The following is a 15,263-nucleotide window of genomic DNA, read 5'->3' as shown; positions in this document are numbered from 1 at the left end:
TACGTTTTGAGTATGACTGACGGTATGAATGAACGAACGAATTAACTAGAATGCCTGCCTGGCTATCTGTTTAGGATTTGCCTGAAATGGCCTTGCTCGGAGAATGTTTGAAAATCTTGGCTACCGAAATAAACACAAATTTAAATATTAAATTGTATAACATTAATTTTTCAACAGAGAAACAGATACAGAGTTATAGAAGGAAAATCAAATTGAATCATTTCCTTTCTATAAATTTTGCCTTTTTCAAATGTTGGAAGTGAATCAGAATTTATGTTTGCAATTTGGCAGCAACAAAAAAATACATCATTTCATTTCACTTGTAATGATTTCAATTTAAATAACAAATGTGGGTATTTATTTTGTTAAATTGCATGATGTATGTGTATGTATGTGCGTTAGTGTGGGTGTATTTGTATAAGGACATTGCTTCGCATCAGATGCTAGCAACAGTTAATCTTTATAAATAGCCAGACCTTAAATGTCTCGTCTTGCAGGCTTCCAGCCAATTATTGGGTTTACCACACAACAGCACCATTTTTGGTGATGTCTAGTGGTTGGATTTGTTCCCTTCGTTTTTTTTCTTTTCTGAGGCTAAAATCTGAATTCTTAATAAATAGTTTTGCGGTTTAAAAATGTTTTTTATATACAAATTTGGGGACGACAAGTGGTTCTGTGTTTTTCTGGTTAATTTAATATGAAGATATGATGTCTTATTTAGACCAAGAACCTTGGGCATAGTAATTTTTTGTTCAAAATGCCTAGTTTTATTAGCCAATTTATAATGAAAAGAAAAGGTTTATGGCTATGTAGTTTTGGGCGTAATGTGTCTAGGAAAATAAATTACATTAAACTAGTTTCGAATTAAGGTAGTATATATGTATGTACGCTTCGCTAAAAAGGTTAATGAAAGGATAATTAACATATTTTCAAAAGTCAGGCAATCATATTTAATGATATGAAATCCGCAAGGTCATTCATGGGACATGTATGTATAAATATTACATAAAATTTAAGGATATTTTACAAATATTAAAAATATTTAACGAATATTTTTTCAAGGTTCATATATGGCGTGGATTTCTTAAAGAATATTTTGTCAAGGGTCATATAAGGCGTGGATTTCTTAAAGAATATTTTTTTTTGGATTTCTTAAAGAATATTTTTTTTTCAAGGGCCATATAAGGCGTGGATTTCTTAAAGAATATTTTTTTTCAAGGGCCATATAAGGCGTGGATTTCTTAAAGAATATTTTTTCAACGACCATATAAGGCGTGGATTTCTTAAAGAATATTTTTTCAACGACCATATAAGGCGTGGATTTCTTAAAGAATATTTTTTCAACGACCATATAAGGCGTGGATTTCTTAAAGAATATTTTTTCAACGACCATATAAGGCGTGGATTTCTTAAAGAATATTTTTTCAACGACCATATAAGTCGTGGATTTCTTAAAGAATATTTTTTCAACGACCATATAAGGCGTGGATTTCTTAAAGAATATTTTTTCAACGACCATATAAGGCTTGGATTTCTTAAAGAATATTTTTTCAACGACCATATAAGGCGTGGATTTTTCATCTGAATTAATAATTCGTTCAACTGTGGCAAACACATATAATTATTAATTGAGATCACAAATTGAAAACATTTATCATTTTGGGAGACATTTATTTTTGCTATGATGCCCTACAGTTTTCAAAACAAAAAGAGAAACTAATAACAACAACAATGTCATTACAAGAAAATATTTCATGGTTCACCGCATGACATATGTGTTGGTTCTCTACCTTTTCCATACTACTATCATTTATTTCTTGCTTCAGTTTTTTTCTGTTTCTGTATTTTTTGTTATTTATTGTTACAAGGGTCATTATGTCACCCATAAGTATGTTGAACAACACACTACTGCCACTACCTGTGTGTGGTATGGGAATATATCTGTGTTTCTATGTGTATCTGCATGAATGTGCAAATACATCATTTAGAATCTCAATTCACAAACAACAATTGAAGAGTATAATTCACTTTGTGCCATATTTCATTGCTGTGACATAATAAATTACTTTTCATACATCTGGTGTGGTGGGTTCTAGTTTAGTTTGAGTTTTTTCTTTCATTCTTCCTTTGAATCTCCAGGTTCCTTTTCATGCTTAGGTGTTTGTTTTTTTTTGCTTATGACGCACAAACTTGCATACACACACACTTTATTGAGCTTCATTTTCTTCTTCGGCTGTAAATCAATTGAAACTGTAACAACCAAGATGTGTGTAAGGTGTAATGAAAGAGCAAACTTCATATAGAGGATGACAGAATTTATTGCTAACATGTGGTCTTTAATAAACCAAACGAGAAAATGTAAATGAAATGGTAAATAAATTTGAAACATGGATTTAATAGAAGTTTATACAATTTCAATAAAATATCAGATAACAAATTGAATAAATAGAAATACGATTATATATATTTTTTTAATTTAGATAAATTTTATTGATATTTGGTTATTGTATGATTTATGAATATATATACGAAACATTTCATAGTAAGCAATTATTTACGAGTCTAAAATACCTACGAAGAATTCACAATTCATATGACAATGAAATATAGTAGATATTTTTAAATTTAATCACAAAATATGTTAAAACCAGTTACACGATCGAAGAAGCAATGAAAAGGAAAGCCACATAGATAAACGTTTCACCGTTGGTTAAGCTGCTCATCAGGCATATTAGAAAATGTAGTTTACAAATACATTATTTGATATTTTTGCAATTATATCTAAGTCATTTTTAAATTGTATGTACGAATTAAATTCTACCGTAACAAAGTTCAGCATTTATTATCACATCAGAACATCCATTCTTAAAGTAGTTGGTAGGTATACATCTTAATAATTTTTAATAATAAAATGTACATAAGAAGTTTACAAAGAATTTGTTGCCAATGATAAATAAATACGAGGGACAAATATGACAGAAATTGGTTAAGATATCGGTGTAATTTTTATGGGTTATAATATCCATCTAGTCTAATTATTAGAGGTCATTCCACCATAAAATAACTTTTTTTTCATCTCTGTCATACTCTCCACGATTTTGAGATGACCTTGTGTAATAAAAATTAAAATATGTTGAGAGTTCTTAAAGGGATTGTGATCTGTGGTGTTAGAATTATTTTATGTTAGCAATATGGAGCTAAGTGGAGTCGCACAGGCAAATTAGATTATATCGTATACGTTTTTTGTCGCTATCAGCCCACGATCGGGATGTACCCACATCAATGATACGCTAGCTGACCTTATGCTGAGAATTTGTCTGCTAGGATCGAATGGATTTGATTCACCTTTCTAATATTTATATTATTAAAAACCAGTAAGGAAACACCCTTCACCACTTGGGGTATATTCTACATATGTCTCCCAACAGACGACGGCTGTTCGAAGGAACATTGACGTGAAATTTAACGAACTTAAATATGTGATCTTTATCCATATTTAAACCGACTAACATCCATCGATTTAGACCAAACTTGACACATCCTATTTGGTGTCCTGCACTGTTTAAAATGCAATTTCCATAAGGTATGCATTGATTATTTAGTGTACAATTAACATGAATAGGTCGAAATTATATATGGAAGCTAGGTTATATCTATATCTGAACCGATTTCAAGGAAACTTGTCCGAGATTAATTTGTATTAACTTCAGTACGTTGAGTCATCGGCCTAGCTATGGATCTTTAGTGGGAGCTATGGATCTTTAGTGCACCATTAACTTAAAATCAGACGAAAATATATATGAGAGCTAAATCTAAATCTGAACCGATTTTTAGGAAACTTAACACACATTATTCTAGACTTAATTCAGTACGCTATGCTAAATTTCGTGCAAATCGAAAGATATATATATAGTGACTTTGGGACACCATTTTCAATAAATCGGAGAAAAATATATATGGAGCTATACCTAAATCTGAAGTGATTTTCGAAAACTTTACACATATCATTCTAGACTCAATTCAGTACGCTATAATAAATTTCGTGCAAATCGAAAGATATATACATGTCTTTGTTGCACAATTTACATTACATCGGACAAAAATATATATGAGAGTTGTATAAAAATCTGAACCAAAATTCGTGCAAATCGAAGGATGTGCATAGATATTGGTGCAATATTTTCACCAATTTTAATAGGGTTCGTCCTTGGGCCAAATAAGGGACTTATTATAAATACTACCTGAACATTGTTTACAATTTAACATCAACAGACGGACGGACATGTATAAATTTACTCAGAAAGTGACACAATACCCTTTACCACAGTGTGGCGATAGGTATAACAAGTTAAAAAATGTCAGCCGATGTTGCCGACAGATATATACCCTCAGCCTATGGTTTGCGTAGGCATACGAAATTACACATAGTTTTTATAATTTATATTGGATGTTATCAATGAAAGTGGAACGGTTGTTCTCATCTTCGATACAAGAATTACAAGCTGCAGATTGCAGATGAAATCGGACAATCGATTCGCTTGACATTGGATTAACAAATTAAAAAAAAATTGACACTGGTTGGCGAGGTACCAGAAGATAATCTTAGTAAGATAAAATATGACGTTGTGCTATGACGATGAATTAGAATATTAGATTCGCTTCAAGAAGGCGCTTCAGGAGATGTATAAATTTTCAAAATGTTGACTCTTTGTGAGGGAGATCCAAAAAGGACTGGGCCCATAAGTCTCATCTTTGAACAGTACACAGTCATGGTTATAATATTTTGTTGTGCAAAGTTCAAATCGATCGGTTCAAATGATGTTATATAACAAATTGTTGATCATTCTGTGGGGGATGTACAAGAAGGAGTGAACCGACGGGTTCCATTCCATTACGATGTGAAGAGTTTCGATGTCATTCCATTCGCTTCTTATGAGCTGTACAAGTTTCCATGCTCTGGATCCTTTGTGGGGGAGGTAGTAGACGGAGTGATCGACAATTCCCATCTTTATATACCATCATTTGCCATAAGGCTAATCCTTTTAACGAGTTCAACATATTTATGGTAAATATACCAAATTTATGGTCATGTTATACGCCCTTTTATATACAGTGGAGGCCAAAAAATATATTTTGTATACAGTCCAAGTTATTTCAATAACTTTGTATTCAGATAGTACGATTTTTTTTGGGGATCCAAGGTTTAGTATTAGTTAGTAGCCAATGACTTTCATTCCCATAAGGAATTTTCCATCCCCAAATAATTATCTATAACGTAGTAAATTCATTCTTCCTAGCTAAAACGTCCTGCATTAGTTCTTGTCTTATATACATTATATCTTATTAACCTAATATATTAGGAAACTTTTTCGTTTGATACATATTCTCGGCATACTAAATTTTAGTAATACTACGAAACTTTTCGACACCACAAAATATCATGTGTCAAATTTTAATCTTGAAAATTTTTGTTATACACCTACATACACCCATATGATGCAAAATATGGATGTTTCTATGGAAGCTCAATACAAATAACGTATACGTAACACTGCAACACATTAGCATCACATCAAGTATACGCACGGTGTGTAGGTAACACAATCGTTATCGATTATACGTCACATGATACTTCAGTGACAGTGTGGAAAGTTTTGAATACAATACCATCGACGTTATTTTAATTTTGCGAAAAAACGTCAACATCATTGAAAGCCATATGCACATCTCGTCGTTTTTCTCGTTAGAAAAATATTTCACGCTTCAATGAATCATAATCATTTATCTTCATTTTTAATAATACTGTCAAAAGTTGAACGCATAAAATAGATATGCATGCACGCACGCAAATACGCGCGCATTTATCGATTCAATGCATATACATATATAACATTTGTGATATATGTAAAATACAAAAAAGAAGAGGAAAAAACTTATTTCACATAAAAGTGGAAGAAGAGCAAAATATGGAACCACTTGGGCGGCGTCCTGTTGTTATATCCTCTTATCACAAGACCACATCCACTTGGAGGTGTTAGATACCAAACAACAACAGAAATCCTTACGCAGCATGTAAAACAGCATTCTTCTTAGCATGTCGACAGAAAAAAAAAAACTGTGTAATTTATCCTAAGCACTTTTTTGGTTTTCGGTGCTGTGTGTATGGTGTATTACCTTATATGATGGATTCTCTGTTTTTTGCTGAATATTAGTATCGTGTAACGAAATACTTCTTGTTGTTGTAGTTGTGTGTGTGTTTGTTATTTTTTGTTATATTGTTATTTATTTGATCCTTGTTTAATATTTCGTTTTTCTGTTTTTTTTTTTTTCTTTTTAGTATGGAACGTGATTTGATGACTCGTACCGACAGATTTGGTGTTGAAGTTCGTGAACGCACCATGTGGGATATTCGTGATGGTGTTGTGGGCGCTGAAACATTTGTTCCGAAACACGTTGTTATTACTACCTGGAAAAATGTTTCCTTCGCTGGTGGTATTGATAATTCCTTGTTTACGGTAAGTGGTATATGAGGTTATGTTCTTGATTATGGTGTAAGTATAAGGAAATATTTGATGTTTGCTAAAATGATTAAAGTCGGGTGGGTCGACTGTAATATACCATGCAACATTTTGTGGTATATAAATATCTATTTTTTACAAATCCCCAAATTACACAAAGCGTATTTTTGCAATGTTGGTCACAAATTACCTTACGTCCATCTTTGTTAAATTTTTTGCACATCAGAATATATTTTTCAAACATAGATCTTCTTGGGGATGACGAAGTTCTCTCAAAATAATCAAAATTTCGAAAAAGAACAAGATCGATCGAAACATTTCAATGGGGTCTATCACATAGTAAATTGCTGCGAGTAAAAAACGAAATTGCTGACACTCAGGTGGAAAGTGGAGTTAGAGACTTGAAGAAACCGAAAATGACCCGCGACCTTTATATGGGACCTATTTAGATACATGGGTATATATATGTTCTGTGAAGAAGTTGTGTACCCACTTAGGTCCTGGAATTCCAAATTTACACCATGATGGTTCTGTGTTGCTAATTTTAGTAAGAAATATTTGCAAAATGTCAAGATTTGATTCAAAATTGTATAATTCGTAGTACTTGAACTCAGCCTTGATCAAGGCTGGAGATGAAGCTGGTGGGTCTTTAGCTTTTGATACAATCCTTCCCCCCGTATGAAGTGTATTTTAACTCAGTTTCGATTTAGACCGAGGATGAATCCGGGATAAAAAAATCCGATTTTGTTCAAAAATTCCATAATATAAATCTAGATTGTGTGTTAAAATTATATACAGCTCATTGCTTCTCATCCAAACATAAATTAATTGTGGGTATGGCTAACAAAAATTCCAAGTATTGTGACTTTGATTTTACTTTGGGAAGTAAAATCAAAGTCACAATGGGCTCAGGTTTGGAAATACAATGGCTGCTGTTCATGTTTTTATGGTGGTCACAAGGTGCAGGAATTTTTTACGGTACTTTGGGATGAACTGAAGTTCCACTTACGACTCATTTCCTTAGCAATGGTAGCGTGTCACTCTCTCTGTTCTAAAGTTTTCAATATCGACGAAATTGAACACGAGTCAAAAAGCGCCCAAGCAAAGTGTTTAGAACGTTATTCCGTAACATTTCAAGGAGGTTTATGATACCTGTATATATTCTGCCTATAGCAGACCTTTTGGAGGTCTTAATCTACGGATATTTTTAAAGAACTGTTTCTATTAAAGATTCTTTTATATTTAGTAGCCCATTAGCACACTAGAGGGCGGAAATATAGCGCTAATCGCTTTGTAATTTTCCATGAGATTCCCGTTATGGCCAACGACAACGCCTATAATTTTCGTTGATGATTTTGGGATGAAGTGGACTGAAAACTTATTTTTTTTATTGTGTTTTTGTTTTCGAGTCGATCGACAATTGAAAGCCCAACATCACAACATAACCCACGGTAAATAGAATCTGGACAAGTACACCTCTCGTCTACTGAAATATTTGTTGACATCTTGTCGGTCAAGAGGGTGGAAATATCGCGAAATATTGCCCAAGCTCTGAATATAGAACCATATAAAGTTAGATTTTCGTCGAAGTTGTGTAGGGTATCATATGGTCGGCCCCATCCGACTATACTGCTTCGCTCACTGGTTTATTTTTTTTACTGGTTTATATTAAAATAGTTATCTGATTTGTTCGATGTGTTAGGGTTGTCCCCAATAGGCGTATTCTACCCTAGTATGGGGGATATTCTTTAGTCGGAATTGCCAGTTTTTATCCTACGAAGTATGGCATTTTAAGACGATTTAGTCATCTATTGTAATCATTCCGCCCTCTAAGGATATCATGATAATAAACTCGAACATGACGACGATAAAATATATCGGCCATCATTTACAGATACAAACCTGAAATGGGTTCGGGTTCGAAATTGAGCTATATCGTTCATTACATAATTAGGCATAGCCCCTCATATAATGATAATCCCAAGTGTTGGCTAATTCCTAGCTATGTAATTCAATATTGGTCCACCTTTAAGCGCTGCTTCATATAACTTTGAACTCGAAATTGCAGTAGTTTGAGGATTTTATACACATATTCCACTCTACCATGATGAATATTTACCGGGTCAAATGGACCCTGACTTTTGTGTGAAAAATTACAAAATATTTATTCTGGGACGTATATACTTGCTCCTGAAGGACATATACTCGAGATGTTGATAGTATGTCCAAGATGAGTTGTTGACCTTCAAATTGATACCTATTATATGGCTCTATGTACTCCGATGCGGGAGTTATACGTAATTAAGTGAAGGTGACTATGTGCATATTATTACTATTATTCCATTAGAGGACGGAAATGTCTCGCTGATCGCTTTGAAATTGTACATGAAGTTCCGATTATGGTCAAGGACGACGCCTATAGTTTTCGGTGAAGTTGAGATTTCATTCAGGGGGTGCAATGAACCGAAAACTTTAATTTTGTCAGATTTTCTAGTCGCTTTAGAGGCAATAATTATATACAGAACATCATATATTTTACAAGGTGAAGGGGATCTGACCAAATACTTAGAGCGGCTGTTTAGATGATGATCGGTCAATTTTCCGAGGGTCAAATCAACCAAAACAAAAGTGGCCATGTTTTTATTCTATGGCGTAAAAATTCTCTTAAAAAAAAAAACATTTTGGGAAATATGCAAGTCTTAGAAATAGGAGTTGTTGATCTATAAACTGTAAAAAGGGTGCAAATATCACGAAATATTGACCAGGCACAGAATATAGAACCGCCGAAAGTGTGATTCGTGGTAGTTGTGTAGGGTATCATATGGTCGGGCCCGTCCGACTATACTGCTCCGCTCACTGGTTTTTGAATTGAAGTAGAAGATATACTCACCCATAATTGTCAAAAAATTTACCTCAATTTCCGCATATGCGAATTTTACTGGTGTTGCTCCATGAGCCTAGATAGCAGCTAAATTTTATTGCAATTGAAAATTAATCCTATCTGGAGCCCAATTCTTGTTCTATCTGAGTTATAATAATTTAAAAGCCCAATGATTTAACAACTTAAGCGGTATATACACGTGTGTACATAATTCTTATGGCATTTCTTCCATAAATAATCAAATAGTTTAACCATCGTGCAGCAGAATTCCCAATAAATTATTTATTTTAATTTTTTAAAATGCAAACAAATTGAAGCATTTTCATTGAAATTGTGTAATCGAAAATTCATAAGAAAGAATGAATGGAAAAAAATACCGCAACAAATATTCATTTCATATCCATAAATAATTCGTATTTACGCCATTAAAGGTAGCTGGCCGGCTGCCTGGTCACATCGTACGTGAAGTGTCATTTGCTACATATAGAAATGTACATAATGTGTTTTAAATATACATACACAATGTATCTTTGAATTCACGTTGCCAGTTATACCGTTGTTGTTGTTATTCTTCTTGAATAATAACAACAATTCTTAAGAGTTATTGGCATTTGTCATAAACGTATGGGTGGATATTTATTCTCAAACACTGAATATGATGATGATGATGTTGGAGTGGACAGTTTATTTAAGTAATTGCAGGGGCGTTTGAATATTTACTGACAACAGAAACACGCCCCAAAAACAGACCATTACCGCCTGACACGTTGTCGAAATTTAAGTGGATGAAGAAGAAGCTGTTGATTTTGAAGAAGAAAAGTGACTATGTGGTGCAGGTTACTAATGTTTCCATATTTCCGTAGGTATGTTCTTAAGATACTTTCGAAATTAAATTATACTAAGGATTAAAATCTGAAAATAATTATATTTAAGCGGCAATAAAACCAATTCAAATCTACAACAATTCCGATAATCGTTCAAATCATAATAAGCTCCTATATCTAAAAAGTTCTTAGAAAATTTCGCAAAGTAACTTGCCACCCTGTCACATTTCAATACACTCATACATATATATACCGAAATACATAATTAATAGCATTTACACTGTAAATCAAATAGCGAAATATTCAAATGCAAACTGACTCAGTCATAATTAAAGTGTCCATTATAAATACGATATGCAGCACACACACACACAAAACGCATTTGTAATTACAAAGCATACAACTGTAACTATGCAGGACAAGCACACACACCCAACCATCCTTCGACCCAAGCATACATACACAGATGTATGCATTTATATAAATGTGCATTGTTAGCATTAATGCAGCCAAGCAATAACACCAGTAACTGAACATTGTAACTGAATTCCTTGGTGTCATTTGAATACCTGGCAGACAAGTTCGTTTGTCTGCCACCCTGACAAAACTGGGTCTTATTTAATAATGCCATTATTTACTACAACTACTGGGGAAAATAATGTCATGTCATTTTCTGTGTTTATGCTTTGGCCAGGATAATGACAATTTTCACATTACACAAGTAAATAACAATGAACGTGGCATGAAGGAGTATGAATTGTTTGTACATATATTTCATTGTAATGATTTCGTAAATTGTTCATGATAATATGAAAGAGATGAGGTGTGAGGGACAAGGAGACTCATGAAAAAGGACCACGGAGTTATTTAATACATACCTATAATTTCATGCGTTGTAAGCATTTTCCGGGTTTCCATAATGTCAAAGAAAAGTTGATCAATTTGTGTGTGAATGATTCGGAAGGTGTGTTACCATGGTACAATTATAAAAGGTAACAGCAAATCCCAGCTGATTTGATTCCAACGTAATACTAGTGTCAATATGAATTTGACAAATTATGTTTTTAAAAATCACCCAACGGGAAAATTGGGAACGCATACAATTTGAAATTGTTCTTCTTTAAATATGCTCCCGTATTCAATTTACTCAATCTGCCTGCTGGGAAAGTTTGAGGAACCTAATCTTTCTTCATTGAATAACTCGCAATTCCCTGAATTTTCATATGTGTTACATATATAAGTGGCAATAGCTCAATTATAGGAAGGATGTGGAAGCGACAGAAATATAAATTTGATAGATTTTTATTCATGTTTTTCAAATTTTATTTTGAGGATTCGAAAATATTTAATTTTCAAAATAAATATAATTTATTTGTTTGTTTACATTTATCTGTCAAATGATGTTGACACTAGTAGAACTTACAAAAACAAATTTCCATGTGGTTGTTGTATCGTTTGTTGTACAACAACACTTGCTGTTACCTTCTATTATTATACCATGGTGTGTTACAAATATTGCAAATATTTACAAAGATTTATAAACGAAAAATAATAATAAACCAGTGAGCGGAGCAGTATAGTCGGACGGGGCCGACCATACGATACCCTACACAACACGGAACTCAAATTTTCTGCTGATGTATATTCCGAGCCTGGGCAATATTTCGTGATATTTCTATCCTCTTGCCCGATTAGAGGTAAACAGCACCTCTTCCTCACACTGACATATTTTCCGAATATTACGAGTATTCAGTACAGCTATTGTCCAGATTCCCTTCACCGTGGGTTGTGTTGTGATGTTCGGCTTTCATTTGTGGTATATAGATCGCCTCGAAAATAACAAAAAAAAAAAAAAAAAAAAATTAAGTTTTCGGTCCACTTCATTCCATAATTATTATCTGACCATCACCGAAAATTATAGGCGTTTTCCTTGACCATAACTGGAACCTCATGGAACATTTCAAAGCGATCAGCGATATAGTTCCGCTCTCTAGAGTGATAATGGGTTATCAAATAATATACGAATACCGAGATACCTGTTAATATTTAAGTGTAACTCCCACATCCGAGTCATTGGTATCATTGGTAATAATTTAAAAGTCTACCACTCCTCTAGGATATAATATAAACTTCTCGGTTCTATGTCCTTCAGGGGTAAATATATACGCTACAGAATACAAATTTTGTCATTTTTCACACAAAAGTCAGGGTCCATTTGACCCGCTAAGTATTGACCGATCTTTATGAAAACAGGCATGCTTATTCTTTGGCCTGATCCCCTTCTCCATGGAAAATTTCACGATGTTCGGGCCATTATTGCGGCCTCTGGAGCGACCAGAAAAACCGACAAAAATTAACTATTTGGTCCATTTCATCCTCTAAATATTTATCTGATCTTTACCAAAAACAATAGGGGTCTTCATTGGCCAGAACCCATCCTACATGCAAAATTTCGTGAAGATTGGTCCATAACTGTGGCCTGTATCAAGATCGACTCAGCTAGTCGAGATATGACGATCGGTATACTTAAAGGTGGGTCTAGGACCAATATTTCGCGGCGTTACAATCTTTTGGGGATGCACAAAACTATAATACCCTGACAACATAGTTGTGTAGGGTATAAAACATTTCTTTTTATTTCCTCCTCCAAAAAAATACCTTAAAGAATAGGAAAATAAAATTTCCAAATTTTTATTTTCTTCTTCGTGTCATAAGAAACAGTAAGCGGAGTAGTATAGTCGGACGTGGCCGACTATATGATACCCTACAAAACTACCACTGAGCTCTACGTTTCAGTGTATTTATATTCTGAGCGTGGGTAATATTTCGCGATACTTGCACTCTCTTGACCGAATATAGGTCATCTTTTCCGAATCATGTATTCCTTGCGTAAAAAATAATCTATAAAATTCAAATTTTTTTATATTACATAAAAAAGTGTTTGATCCGCTATATATTGGCCGTTCGAATTATTTGGTCATTCGAATTATTTGGTCAGATCGCCACCACAATGGAAAATTTGTGATGTACGGCTTATAATTGTGGTGTCTAGAGCGACTAGAAATCCAGCCAAAAATAAAGTTTTCGGTCCAGTTCACCCCTGAAATAGCATTTGATCATCATCGAAATTTATAGGCGTCGTTCTTCATCATTATCGGAACATTATTCAAAATTTCCTAACAATAAGCTCTGCACGATTGATCAATAACTGTCACCTGTATCGTGTTTACAAATTATAATGGAAATCTATACAAATATTATAAGAATAAGAATATTTTTATACCCTTCACCACACTGTGGTACAGGGTAGTATGTCTTTGTGCATATGTTTGTAACATGCAAAAATAATCGAGATAGTTCCTATTGAGAATATGCATAGAATCACTTTCTGAGTCGATTTATGCATGTCCGTCCGTCCGTCTGTCCGTCTGTTGGTGTTAAATTGTAAACAAAGTACAGGTCGCATTTATGATCCGAATTGGATGAAATTTGGCACAGCTCACTTGTTTGGCCCAAATTGAAATTGGGAAATATCGGGTCAGATTTAGATATAGCTTCCATATATAGCTTTGTCCGATTTTAGGTAAATAGTCCATGAAAGTCCCTGGAAATCTCCTAATTTGCACGAATTTTGGCACAGCGTAACGAATAAGGTCTAGAATGATGTCTGCCAAGTTTTGTGAAAATCGGTTCAGATTTAGATATATCTCCCATGTATATCTTCGTCCGATTTTATGTATATAGTCCACGAAAGTCCCTGGAAATCTCCTAATTTGCACGAATTTTGGCACAGCGTAACGAAGAAGGTCTAGAATGATGTCTGCCAAGTTTTGTGAAAATCGGTTCAGATTTAGATATATCTCCCATGTATATCTTCGTCCGATTTAAGGTAAATTGTGTACCAAAGTCCCTATATATATTTCGATTTGCACGAAAATTGGCACAGCGTACTAAATTAAGTCTACAATGATGTGTGCAAAGATTCGTGAATATCGGTTCCGATTTAGATATAGCTCTCATATATATTTTCGGCCGATTTTAGGTAATTGGAGCACCAAAGTCCCTGGACTGACTGATGTAATATAAATTAGTCTCTGGCAAGTTTCCCCGAAATCGGTTCAGATATAGATATATAACAAAAACGTGTCGTCTGTTAGGATACATATATAGAATATACCCAAAGTGGTGAAAGGTATCATATAGTCGGCCCAGTCCGACTTTACTACTTTCTTACTGGTTACCCATAGGCCTATGGTTTCAGACCCTATTTGATCCAAACATTGCATACCGCTATATTTTTTATCAAAACTAGATTAAGTCCAAAGATGGAAAACATCGGTCTACAATTCTTGTACGTCTCTCACAAAGAGTCAAAATTTTGTAAAGTTGTAAATCCAATATCCTAACTTTACACATCGTAATAACTTTACCAAAGTAGGGATCAATCGGTCCATCTCTCCTGTTAACCGTGACAACACCACAAACATGGCTAGATTCAGCTGATCGATATATGATGATCGGTACGTTTAATTATGGGTCTGGGACCAAAATTATGTGCTGTTGCAAAATTTAGGGGCCCCATCCAAACATAAAATTCCTTATGGAAAGGACATGCCGAGACATTCGAATATCAAAATTGCCATAGATCAAATTTTTGGGTTATAGTGTCATTTGTTGGCAACTCTAAAGTTCATGCCTATTGCATTTAATTTTTTTCCAAAAAAAAAGTACCTCAAAGTAAGATTTTTTACCTCCATACATTAAAAAAATGTCGCTCATAAGAATTTAGATATGGTCCCAAAGACATGAAATCACTCTTTGTATGTTTTCATCACTTTTTTCCACTTTTAACCGATCTTTGCGCAGGACTCATTAAATAAATTAATTAATTAAATAAATTGTCGATTACGAAGAAATGTCGGATTCGTCTGAAATATTTACCATAAATATATCACATGGTGCTAAACACGATAAATTCGCTTTATAAATTTCGAAGGCCTTCCATTTCCACAATTTTCCGCTCTCCAGACAATGAGCTCA

General features: G+C 33.9%; 1 protein-coding gene across 1 annotated transcript in view; it reads left to right on the top strand.

Moving 5' to 3' along the window:
- The window catches only part of LOC133328980 (protein mesh), a 90,585-nt gene that overhangs the window by 36,977 nt on the left and 38,345 nt on the right, over nt 1–15,263 (top strand). Inside the window, exon 4 of the mRNA XM_061537483.1 lies at nt 6,338–6,515. Coding sequence (XP_061393467.1) covers nt 6,338–6,515 — 178 coding nt within the window. The remainder of the gene's footprint in view (nt 1–6,337; nt 6,516–15,263) is intronic.

The sequence above is a fragment of the Musca vetustissima genome, unplaced genomic scaffold (genome assembly GCF_032173495.1).
Source record: "Musca vetustissima isolate MV318-11 ecotype Yass unplaced genomic scaffold, APGP_CSIRO_Mvet_v1 utg16177, whole genome shotgun sequence".
In the NCBI taxonomy this organism is placed as follows: domain Eukaryota; kingdom Metazoa; phylum Arthropoda; class Insecta; order Diptera; family Muscidae; genus Musca; species Musca vetustissima.
This window is presented reverse-complemented; position numbering and strand designations above follow the sequence as displayed.